Source organism: Macaca nemestrina, chromosome 1 (assembly GCF_043159975.1).
Source record: "Macaca nemestrina isolate mMacNem1 chromosome 1, mMacNem.hap1, whole genome shotgun sequence".
Lineage (NCBI taxonomy): Eukaryota > Metazoa > Chordata > Mammalia > Primates > Cercopithecidae > Macaca > Macaca nemestrina.
The window spans coordinates 211,025,910-211,038,964 of NC_092125.1; the positions used below are offsets into that span (position 1 = coordinate 211,025,910).

Sequence of the window (13,055 nt, forward strand, 5' to 3'; positions counted from 1 at the left end):
TTTTCTGAAACAAATTGTCATAATGTGTTTTTTTTTTTTTAAGACGGAGTCTCGCTCTGTTGCCCAGGCTGGAGTGCAGTGGCGTGATCTCGGCTCATTGCAAGCTCCGCCTCCCGGGTTCATGCCATTCTCCTGCCTCAGCCTCCCGAAGAGCTGGGACTACAGGCGCCCGCCACCACGCCCGTCTAATTTTTTGTATTTTTAGTGGAGACGGGGTTTCACCATGTTAGCCAGAATGGTCTCAATCTCCTGACCTTGTGATCTGCTCACCTCGGCCTCCCAAAGTGCTGGGATTACAGGCGTGAGCCACTGCGCCTGGTCCTATAATGTGTTTTTTAAATATGTAAAAGGTCAAATAACATTTTTTTTTTTTTCTAAGAGACGGAGTCTTGTTCTATCACCCAGGCTAGAGTGTAATGGCACAATCTCAGCTCACTGCAACCTCTGCCTCCCAGGATCAAATGATTCTCATGCCTCAGCCTCCCGAGTAACTGGGATTACAGGTGTGTGCTACCATGCCCAGCTAATTTTTTGTATTTTGGTAGAGAAGGGGTTTCACCATTTGACCAGGCTGGTCTCAAGCTCCTGACCTCAAGTGATCCACCTGCCTCAGCCTCTCAAAGTGTTGGGATTATAGGCGTGAGCCACTGTGCCTGGCCAAAGAATCTTAAGGAACCATTCTTAATGTTAGCTTTTTTCAGGTTTCTGATGATACTACACAGGCCAAGAGTGACAAAGCCTGAGACTGGGCACCCTATAGGTATCCTGCCACTTGGCAGTTCTTAAGTCACTCTTCTCTTTTCATCCTTACCACAATCCATGAAGACTGTGAGCTGGAGACCTCTTCATCAGACCGGATGAAGAAATGAGGCACAGTGAGAGTGAGAGGCAAGAGTCCAGTCACAGGCACACCCAGAGTATGCACTATAAAGGCCCCCTCCAGGGGCTATTTTCTCCCTAAGCTCATGTGACCTTTGCAGCTGGCAGGGTGAGGAGAAATAAATGGTTGGACTTTAATGCTCCGGAGCCTGGGGTGCTGGAAGGTGGTGGCAGAGAAGAGCCCTAAGAGTTCAGCCCTAGGGAACAGAGGTGGGGGTGGTGGCAACTCAAGAGAAGTAATTATGCCAATGAACTGGCTGCTGATTTGTTGGTCTTCACCAATGGAAACTTGGCTCCAGTACAGCTAATCTCCTGCTAGTCCTAGAATTCAGCCGAGGGCACTGGGATAGCTTTAGAATGGCTAAACCAAGCTTGTCCAACTCGTGGCCCAGGACAGCTTTGAATGCTGCCCAACACAAATTCATAAACTTTCTCAAAACACTGAATTTTCTTTTCTTTTCTTTTTTTTAAAGCTCATCAGCTGTCATTAGTGTTAGTGCATTTTATGTGTGGCCCAAGACAATTCTTCTTCTTCCAATGTGACTGAGGGAGGCCAAAAGATTGGACAACCCTGAGCTAAAGGGAACCAGAAAAAGAGGAAAGATCTGTTTCCTCTGGCAACATTTATCAATAATGCCACACCGAAACACTGACAGATAAAACAGTCTCTTTTGTTAGTCATTATTTTCTTAAGAATGAGTCCCAGCTGTGCAGACTTTCTCTTCCATGGAGAAAAAAAGTCTCAGAAATGCTTTTAAAATTTCTAAAGACATTTTCTCCTAATAAAGCTTCTTCAGCTATAAAGAAAATACAGAATTTCACCTTGTTAAGAAGTTCTTTCAATTCTTCCTGAGTTTTCACTATCTTCTTCCAATGTTCAATCTGCTCATCTTTGACATGCTTCTCTTGTAACCTAAGAGAGACAATATGTATAATCCGGTCTCAAAGCCAACTTTGCAAAATAAGACAGGTGCCCATCAAAAACATTTAAGGGCATCAAGGCCCACTGAAACTTCTAATACTTAGGAACAAGAAAGTTGGCTAGTGGGAAATTATTTCCTAGGCTATGTTAAATACAGTATAATACCATAAAAGCAATGAATTTTAGAAGTGAAAGGGACCTTAAGAGATCATATAATAATTTTAAATAATTTTTAATTTTGGATTCAATGGTTTCACATGAAATTAAGTAAAAACTAGCTCAAATAAGACTTGCAGAAAAACTTAAAACATAAATGGCAAATCTTTACATATGGAACTCACTATACAATAAGCACTATCAAAGTACTTACTGAATGACAACTTCCAATGCCTGGCCAAGGGACACAGGCTTATTATTGAGGACATTGAAGTCTAGTTGATGACTAAGGTAAGATGTAGCTTCTAGCAACCGGTTAAACTCTTGCTCTACCATTTCATCTTTCTCTTTAGGAACCTGAAAATCCGAAGTATAGCAGAGTTGGTCCTTATAAAACTAAACATATCCATCCATGAAAACACAAATGCTCTATAGTTTATAAAGGTCAAAATATGTATCTCAAAGGGGAAACCTTTGAGCACAATGATTCAAATTTTCTTTTCTATGAAGTGGTCAAATCCATTTAAATGAGATATGAAATGTTTGGGCCCTGACGATTTCCTCTTCTCCCACTTCTGCCCTCAGAGCTGGGACTCTACCTCTATTAACAGCCACAAGATTCACACTGGTGCTAACTGAAGTCACATGGAGCACAAGTGGCACTGAGCTGACATGCATTAAGTTGAGCTGGCTAACATGCAAACAACACACTAGAAAAGTCCCAGAGAACAAAAACTATGTCAACAAATCTGAGGACCTTCCAAGAATAAGGGCAGGATGGGAAAATAAGAAGCCCAAGGTATCTGCTTCCCCTCAAAGATGAATCTCAGGTGGGAGGAGGGAAAAGAGAAATGAAATTCATGGCTACTAATAAGAACATACTAGCACTTTTGTTCTTTTGCACAGTAATAACATTTTATGGCACCAATAAGTTCAGAATTGAATGTACAAAGCTCTTAAGAGAGTCTATGAGTAAATGAAGGACCAGAAGGTCTGGCTCCTCATTGATGTGGATGAAGCAAACAGAATGCAAAGCAGCTCATCAAGCTGGAAGACCATGATCCTAAGCCATGCTGTGTGCCTGCCTACCGATAACATCAGTTAGTTCACAAGCACCCCTCTGCTACTGCTTAATTCAGCCCCAAAGTAAACTGTATATGCAATCCTATTGTTGAATTCATGGCAGAAGTGAGAGAAAGAAAAAATATGCTTAAGGCAAGCATTGCTTGTTATAAGCTGGGCTGGTATCAGCTGGGAAATGTGATTCAAAACACAGAATTTCACTACACAGTCAACCTAAAATTGGTAACACAAAAATAAAACATGGAAGTAAATTCTAGTAAACACTAAGACTCAGGAGGAGCGACCTCTAACAATCAGAGATAACTGACTGTTGACAAGACCATCCCAATAATATTCTACCTCTCATTTGAAACTCCACAGTTTTTCTACTTCCCAACTTAACAGATGATTTTGAACCCTGGCCTCTGCTCCTTCATTGATCACACAAGTAACTCTATGAGATAAGCCAATGTGTGGCAGAAAGAATCTGGCAAGAAGGGCAATCTGCTCCCAAAAAGAAAGAGGACTGCAACTCTCCTTTGAACTGTAAATATGAGACGCCGTAGCTAAATCACATTCAAAGCAGTAAGTTCCAAAGGACTATACATGGGAGAGATGAGGGTGTCTTTATAATTAAAGAATTACCCTTAGCCTAAAGAAAATCTAAATCTCTAAAAATATTCTGGTTTGTGTTAAATGAGGCAGAGAATCAGGCTTTGGATGCTTGGTGCCATTTATATCAGGAAGGTACCTAGGACTGGTGGATCAAAAACCTCTGACCTATTACTCATTCAACTCAATGGTCAAAAAAGAGCTTGCTCTTATTACACAGCCATGAGAGCTGATGGAAGAGACAGATCCTTTGGTCAGGAATTTCATTTACTTTTTCAGCTACTTTTCCTCACTGATGTGATATGTGATGGTCATATATAGAGCGACTCAAACAATGCCGAAATTTTGCTCAGAAACGTGCTACTTCCAGTGCAAATCCTGCAATGATGCTACAAAAGACGGTTCTGGAAATCTAAATTTGGTTCTTCTTTCAAAAAGGAAACAAATTACATTTCAATGTGAAATCCAGGTAGTTATGAGACCTTAATTCATCACAGATGCAATGCGTATGACTGATTTTCTTGGAGTATAAAAGTGGTATTTCTATGTGTTGCTTCTAAAATGCCTAGCAAGAGGATGCTACAGCAGCAAGAGGGACTACTAGATCACATATGCCTCTACAATAGGGCAGAATGTGTCAATACGCAAGTGTGCAAATGGTACAGATTAAAGCTCTTCCAGCGTCAACTGGATGGTTTGCTTCAGACAAGCTTTAATCTTTGCAACTAGGATGACAATCACATAGGGAAGTTCATACTGAAAAAGTACACAGCACTCAGGCTCAGTAACTGGGGTCCAGGGTGTGTGGTAGAGAAATATTTAAAGGGACACTGTCAAGGTTAGAGGGACCAAATTTGACCTCTGTTTCCTCCCTCTGTTTGCTGAGCAGCCCACTGGATTCATTACACTTTCCCCCTTAGTCCACCCACACCACCCACAAAAAACCTAATGTTTTACACGCGCTTTCAATGACAAAAACTCAAATGGCACCAGCCCAACATATAGGCGCAACTCTACAACAACAAACCAGTGTGAATGTATGATGGAGAGGATCTTTGAAAGGAAAAGATTTAGGTTTCAAGCTTTTAATGGGTTATTGTAAACAGTGAGGAAAATGATTTGAAAAATTATGAAAAAAATACCTTGACAGTGTCCTTTTAACCAGTGCAGCAGAGAGAGAAATAAACTGTAAATAACAGCCCAACAGCCACGTCAAATTTAGTTTTGTATGACAGCAATAAAATCAAGGCTTTAAACACATAGCATGACAGAAGCATTCTGTTAGCTCAGAAGCTGCAACCACCAGAGAAATAAGGAACAGATAGTACGGAGACTAAATGGGAAAGTCAAGGCATAGAAATGGCCAAAAGAAAGGCAGTTAAAAAAAGGTGGGGGAGTGAGGGGGAAGTGTCAGAAAGCAGTGAGGAATAAAGCAAAACTCAAAAGAGGAAAGGAAAAACACAGAACAGTAACAACAACAACAACAACAACAACAACAAAATCAAACAAACAAAAACCAAACCAAAAGATTGCTGCCACATTTGACTGACACCAGATGACAGGACTGCATCTCCGGTACACCATTCTAACCCGAGGCTCAGCTGTATGAGATTATGTGAGATTGTCAGCCACCAGGCCCCATCCATTTTCCACCTAAGCAATTACAGGAATGTTGCAAGTGCAGCCAGGGATAGCTCTGAAACCTGGCTTTTTTTTCCCCACTAACATTAAAATTTCACTTGGAAATTAAAGGAATATTTGGAAAATAATACATAAAATACTTGTCCCTTAGGAAATCAATACTGACTGGGAGAAAACCAAAATGTGTTTTTAATACCTTTAAATCAGAATCATTTCTAAAAACAAGCTAGTTAGAAATATTCTATTTAACATACCCAGACAATAAAAGGAACTAACAAATGACTACCCTGACAACCCCAAACTACCCATACTTTAAGTCATTTATTTCCCCTTGATGAGAATCCATGGATTCTATTAGTTCTACAAATTATTATGGAACAATAACAACAAAATGGAATTGAAATATTGGCAATCACTAAACATAGGTCACAATAATCTAAATCTTACCTGACTATTCTAATCTAGATCCTTAACTTGTATCCCAAGAAAGAAACTCAACGAATGATTACAAAGGGTTTTAAGTACCACATTAGAAGGCAGGTGGATTTCTACACTGCAACACAGTGAGAACTTGTAACAGCAAACTAAAAAGCATTTTTGGGGAAAGGACCAATAATGTAAGAGCCTTCTATCTAAGAAGCAAACAAAATGGACATCACTTTAAACAGATTTTGACTGACTTTTTGAAACCATTTATTTCTCTATGAAAGGCTCCAGGTAAATAGTTCCTACAAGACTAAGAGAATTTGAAGAGTCTCATTGTTCCAAATAGGTTCAATCCTGATTGTCTTGGTCCAGTAGATTATATGGACTATCTCTAAATGTGTCCAGGGGAAGGGAAGCCTGTGTGTCTACCCCATGCAGAATGTGGGAAAGCCAAACACCTTTCTGGACAAGGTCCCTGGTCCTGCAAGAAGTAATCTCAAAGGAAGAAGGACAGCTCTCTTTAGTTCTACCTCTGGTTTCATTCTGACAAGCTCTTTAGGTCTTCAAAAACATTGTACACCTATCTTACTTCCAGTCTTCACAAACTCACCAGCAGCAGAGCAGAATGGAGTTAAATGCAGCAACGTACACTAGGTAATGAAAGGTCTGAGATTTAGCCAGAGAAATCCCCAGAATGAATCAGAAAAAAGGAGTAATTGCCAAATCTGACTAGACAGCCAATCTCCACCTCCCCATCCCATGCCATCGAGCACTTCTAGAATGATGGTGAAGCAGAAGATTAAGATTAGTTCATTTGGTAAAACCTGGAAGAAGAAATTTACTTCTGAAGAGTCTCTAATTTCAGATTCTCCTCAACAGCCAAGGGAAATGAGATATAGCTATTATCCCTACAGGGGGAATATATCCTTAATGCAAATAAAATTCAACGTGATTCTAGGCTGGGCGCAGTGGCTCTTATCTATAAATCCCAGCACCTTGGGAGGCTGAAGCAGGAGGATCACTTGAGTCCAGGAGTTTGAGACCAGCCTGAGCAATATAGTGAGACTCCATTTCTACAAAAATTCTTTTAAAGTAGCCAGGTGTAGGGGTGTGTGCCTGTGGTCCCAGCTACTCAGGAGGCTGAGGTGGGAGATCACTTTAGCCCAGGAGGGCAAGGCCACAGTGAGCCATGTTTATGCCACTGCACTCCAGCCTGGGCAACACTGCAAGATCTTCCTGTCTCCAAAACAAAACAATCAATGTGATTCTACAGAGACTGTTGTCTCCCCCAACTCCCACCCCATAAGGAATCTTTTTGACTTCCTTAAAGCAGTGGTTAGAGTGTATGGAAAAGGCACACACAACATATCTAAGTAGTTCTCTCTAGAAGTTTTTAGTCCAGTAAATTCTTGTTAAACAAATAAATACAGTTTGGAAAAGCAAAGTCAGTATTATAACTATAATTAAGGGGGCAAAAACTATTTGCAACTTCAGGACCATTAAAGGAAGGCATGAGATTTTTACATTTATAAACAAGCATGGATTGGCAGTAATGATTTTAAAGGGCAGAGAAAGATTGTCATAAAGATATTGAAAATGTTTCCTCAAAGGAAGAAAACCAAAAAGGCCAACAGGTCTGTGTCAAAGGTGTACTAACCTAAGCACCACTGTATAAGAACACAAATGAAAACTGGCTAAGTTATGACAGATACCTAATACACCTTTAGTTAATGGTCTTTGTAAGAGACCTGACACCCATTACTTTTCATATGTTGTCTGTCATTCTCTTAACAGCTGAGTCATTCCCAAGAAGAAAATCAAAGCTCAGTTTTTCAAAGGAGTCCTCTGGATCTGTAACAACACACACACACACAATCACACACACACACACACACACACACAAATGACCAGAGACCTTGTGAAACAGAATGCTACAGTACTGTGGGAATTTGATTTAAGATACCCTAAAAAAAAAAAAAAAAGTAAAGCCCATGAGTTACTAGCTGGTGTACAGGAGATGCAGAAAACATTCAGAGCCATTTCCACTGTCTCCCCGACCAATCGTGTTTTCAGTCCCCTCAGCAGAGACCAGCAAAATGTTCCCTGAAATATGAATTACCCTATTTCCCAACCTTCTCCATGTCCAGTTAAAGCTGTTACTGATGACAGCATAGGTCAGAGTATAACTCCATCACCAATCAACTGAAGGCAGCTGCTATACTAGCTTTGATTGTTTTATAGGCTTAAGGTAGTGGAGATCCCTTCTATTTAGAGGGATATGCTTAGTATCCCTACATTATTTTATATCTCTATATTATATCCCTCATATCAATCAATATGTTTACTAGGGAAGTCCTTGTTCTAGTCATCCAAAGCCATAAAATAAATGTCCCTTGTCAAAAACAAACACAGAAACTCAATATACTAGCTACAAATGTAGGAGAGAGAACAGAGAGGTAAACTTTTTTAGGGATTCTTGTGATTGTGATTAAAACAATGACATAAAATAAAAATCACTTGCTATATGATTCCTTTCCTACAGCAGCAAAATGTCTGGGTATGCAGATACGTCCTTCAGACATTATTACTAGTGATATAACTCAGAGTAACTTTCTGGCCTTCTACAGGATGACATCATTAATTTCTATGTACTAACAACAGAACCAACAAGTCAGTCTTTTTTTGACTGAAGCTGTCCACAAAGCATGGAGAAACAGAACCAACCCCATTTCATCCAACAGTTCACTAAAGAAAAATCAATGACTGAATGAATTTTTACTTTAGGTAGGCCTTGCTGGCTCCTGGAGTAACTACTGAAACAAAGCTCTCAGAGAAGGAGACTTAGCTGATGTCGTCACACAGGCAGTTAGAAAGAGGTGCATACACTCACCTCACCCCATCTTCCCTGAAATGTCAGCGGGCTGTAGTCAAACAAGTATGGGAATCTGAACCAGAACACCAGGCAATGGATTCTGGCTCTTCAATTTACTGATTATGATAACCTTAGGCAAACACACGTGTGAGCTTTAGTTTCTTCTCCTGCAATAAGAGAATAAAGCTGCTGACCTATGAGCTTTAGTTTCTTCTCCTGCAATAAGAGAATAAAGCTACTGACCTATAAGCTTTAGTTTCTTCTCCCGCAATAACAGAATAAAGCTACTGACCTCTCTTTAGATCGCTAAAGCCATGAAACGTATTTGTAATTACAAGCATAAATTAGTGGGGCTCTTTGTACTTGTCCTATAAGCTTGTTCAAAAGCTAGTTTAGGCCAGGCACAGTGGCTCACGCTGGTAATCCTAGCACTTTGGGAGACTAAGGTGGGTGGATCACCTGAGGTCGAGAGTTCAAGACCAGTCTGGCCAACATGGAGAAACCCCATCTCTACTAAAAATACAAAAAAATTAGCCGGGCGTGGTGGGGCACGTCTGTAATTCCAGCTGTTCAGGATGCGGAGGCAGGAGAATTACTTGAGCCCGGAAGGTGGAGGTTGCGGTGAGCCAAGACTGTGCCACTGCACTCCAGCCTGGGTGATAGAGTAAGACTCTGTCTCAAAAAAAAAAAAAAAAAAAAGCTAATTTACTAGTCAACAGTTTTCCACTCTTACTCTGAGACAGACAACTGGAGACAGCAGTACGAAACATTAGCATGCCTTATATTTGATTAACTAAGGCAAGCATAAATCAAAGCTGCAAAGAATCCATTCCCAAATTTGAGAATGGTTTAAAATATTCCTTATCACTTGGCTACTGCACCAAATATAAATGTATCAACTTAGAAAAATCCTATACATATCAGAGTTGAATGACAACTACCAATTTCATTGGGAAAAATATCCTTGCATTCAAAATGCTGAAAACCACACACAAGGTTAACAACTGTTTACAGCGCTACTCAAAGGGCTGGTCCTGGTAAGATGTGGATAAATCAATGTACCACTTTCTTCACTGAGAGTTTTGCTACCAGGAAAAAAAAAGTCACCAACTGAATTAACAGTGTGGTTAGCAGTGTAATTTCTTTATTTCATCCCACCCTGGTAATCAACAGTTCACAGACTGGCAGCCAGTGCAGGCCCCACCTGAGGACAGCAGTGGTACAGAAACAAGTGTTTTAAAAAACGCGCTAAAGCTCATCTAATACCAAGAAAGCAGTCCATTTCTCTGGGTATCTCTAATAGAAAAAACTTCTCGGCCGGGCGCGGTGGCGCAAGCCTGTAATCCCAGCACTTTGGGAGGCCGAGACGGGCGGATCACGAGGTCAGGAGATCGAGACCATCCTGGTGAACATGGTGAAACCCCGTCCTACTAAAAAAATACAAAAAACTAGCCGGGCGAGGTGGCGGGCGCCTGTAGTCCCAGCTACTCAGGAAGCTGAGGCAGGAGAATGGCGTAAACCCGGGAGGCGGAGCTTGCAGTGAGCTGAGATCGCACCACTGCACTCCAGCCTGGGCGACAGAGCGAGACTCCATCTCAAAAAAAAAAAAAAAAAAAAGAAAAAACTTCTCTCTTTACTGTTAGAAAGAATTAATGAACCTGCTCTACATTCAGAAAAGTCTAAAGAAAAAGATGGTGTCTCAATGATCAGTGATTAATCTTTACTGTGGACTCTTACCACTTCTTGATGACTGTAATAGCCACTCTGGAGCCTTGCTTCTCCTCACCTCAATTCTGTACTTATTACCTACTACTGCTATTATACTTTCAATGCTGACTTAATCATGTCATTTCCCCTGTTCTCAAACCTCTCCAGTTCCAACATAATCAAGCCTAGCAAGTAACATCCACTACAACATGGCCCCACCCTAAATTTTCTATCTTCCTACCCTCACTGGTATAATCCCATCCTCCTTTACAGACTTATCTGCTTAGACTTAAGCCTCCTCTGCCTGCAATCCTGATTTGCCATTCACAAATGTTCTCCTTCCCTCCAGATCTCTTAGTGCCCTATCCCTCACACCTTCATACATTCTCTTGCCACCTTGGTTCTTCCACAGCAATTTGCTCTTCTATCTAATCCTTGGCTTTCACTTTATGTTACTGGTATTAATATATTTATGGATGTTTGTGATTTGCTTTAAAATACTCCAGACTTCCCCGGGACTCAAAAGTGTAGGAATGGGACAGATAAAACAAGATTGGGAAAACAGGTTCACTACAGTACTCTTTCTACTTCTGTCCATGTTTTAAAATTTCCGTAATAAAAAGTTGGGAAAAAAGAATTATTTCTGTACAAGTACCACTATAGCAGGGACTATCTTATTCATCTCTATATCCTTTACAGATCTTGGTAGAATAAGAGAAGTTTACTCAACTGTTGAGTTAATCTCTGCTTCATCCTTTCTCTCTCATTCTGCTCAGTTTATTCTGCAAGAAGCCTCCTGTTACCCACCCCACCCAAGTACTGGTAGGAAATCTGGACCATGATGGTGGGGATGGAAACCAAAGCATTCCCTGAGAGTCTGCCCTTCTCTTGATAGGAACTCCATAAAGCCTTAAGGTAGATAGGAATAAGTGAGAATGTTCCTTGAAACATATCACACAAAATTCAAGAGTTGGGATCCTACCACTTTTAGTAACAGTAGCTAAACCCACTGTATACACAGGAAATCGCCCTTTTCCCCAGATACAAAGATAATATGTGCTTATATCCTGAGAAGTGTGGGCTCTCATCTTGATAAAGGGAATCACTAAAATTTCTGCTAAATACAAACTTTTGAATTTCACTCACTTCTAAAAATTAGGACTGACTTACGTAATTTAAGCCTATCTTAAAGTTGTTAAACTGTGCAATTCCCCATACCATTCATCAGTTCCATGCTACAGTCATACTAAGTATAGGAAGCTCCTATGCCTCTGGTCAACAAATATACTTTAGCCTATCTAAGCATGTGGGTAAGTACCACCATTTGGCTATTAGCCCATCAAAAATATTAGCCTATAAACACAAAACTGAAGTCATAAAGAACACATGGAGCTAAAGCACATGATGGAAGGCACAATACAAAAAAAACGAAGAATCAGGTTTCAATTCCATAAGTCCCTTGGAGTAAGGGGCCACAGCCAAATAAAAAGATTAACTGTCTAGCTAGCCTTCATTAACTATCTAAAGATAAATGTTAAACAGACAGGTAAATGTGTATACATACAATAATCCCTTCTTACATAGCTCAGAGTTAAGAAACAATCAGAATAACGTCACATCATCTCTACCCTCAGTTTATATATATACACCTCTGTATGTGTATATATGTATATGCTCATCCATACCATCCTCCTAAAATTGTTTTCAACTAAACCAAAGAAATGTTGAAAGTTCTGTTTGTCCTTGACTTACAGCTTGTCCGTTGGCTTCATAAAGTGGGCATTTTTGCTTGATCTTGGCCAGTTCCATATTTACTTGTTTGCTGACCACAGCCATAGGATTCCCTCCTAGAAAAAACTCAAGCAATTAAATTCAATAGACCTATGAAGAGAGAACAAAAACCTCACAGTAAAAAATATTTTTACTCAAAAAATGCTCAAAAGCTTACAGTATGTAAATTATTTCTCAAAAAAGCACTCCAAGTAAAAATATGTAAGATAAACATGAAGAGTGCAAAAAAATTACCTATAATCCCACTAAGTAACATTTTATTACAGATCCTTCCAGATTTTAAGTGTATAAAATTACAGACACACACAAAAGGATCATAATAAGTACTGTTTTATAATCTCTTTTCAACTTAGCAATATATTGTGGACATTGTTTTACACTAATACGGAGCTACATGATTTTCAGTGGCTGTATATTGCTCATGGTATAATATTCTAATCCGTGGTTTCTAATATTCTGCTATGAAAAACAATGCCAGGGATGGGCAAGCTGGCTAATGCCCACATAGGATTATGGTGGTAATCCTAGCACTTTGGGAGGCCGTAGGGTGGGTGGATCACCTGAGGTCAGGACTTCGAGACCAGTGCTGTAATCCCAGCACTTAGAGAGGATCGCTTGAGCCCAGGAATTCAGATCAGCCTAGCAATATAGTGAGACCTCATCTCTACAAAGAATTAAAAATTAACCAAGCATGGTGGCATATGCCTGTATTCCAAGCTATTAGGGAGGCTGAGGTGAGAGGATCCCTTGAGCATGGAAGGCAAAGGTTGCAGTGAGCTGAGATCATGCCACTGCAATCCAGCCTGGGCAAAAGAGCGAGACCACGTCTCAAAACAAACAAAAACAATGCCACGTTAATCATGAGATCAGGAGATCAAGACCATCCTGGCCAACATGGTGAAACCTCGCCTCTACTAAAATACAAAACATTAGCTGGGCATGGTGGACATGGTGGTATGTGCCTGTAGTCTTAGCTACTCGGGAGGC

The 13,055-nt window shown here is 40.3% G+C and overlaps 1 protein-coding gene across 1 annotated transcript in view; it reads right to left on the bottom strand.

The window, feature by feature from the left end:
• The window catches only part of LOC105494413 (lysine demethylase 1A), a 66,762-nt gene that overhangs the window by 13,058 nt on the left and 40,649 nt on the right, over nucleotides 1-13,055 (bottom strand). Inside the window, exons 9-11 of the mRNA XM_071098822.1 lie at nucleotides 12,030-12,124; nucleotides 2,172-2,314; nucleotides 1,702-1,792 (exon numbers count right to left, since the gene is read on the bottom strand). Of these exons, the coding sequence (XP_070954923.1) occupies nucleotides 1,702-1,792; nucleotides 2,172-2,314; nucleotides 12,030-12,124 (329 nt within the window). The remainder of the gene's footprint in view (nucleotides 1-1,701; nucleotides 1,793-2,171; nucleotides 2,315-12,029; nucleotides 12,125-13,055) is intronic.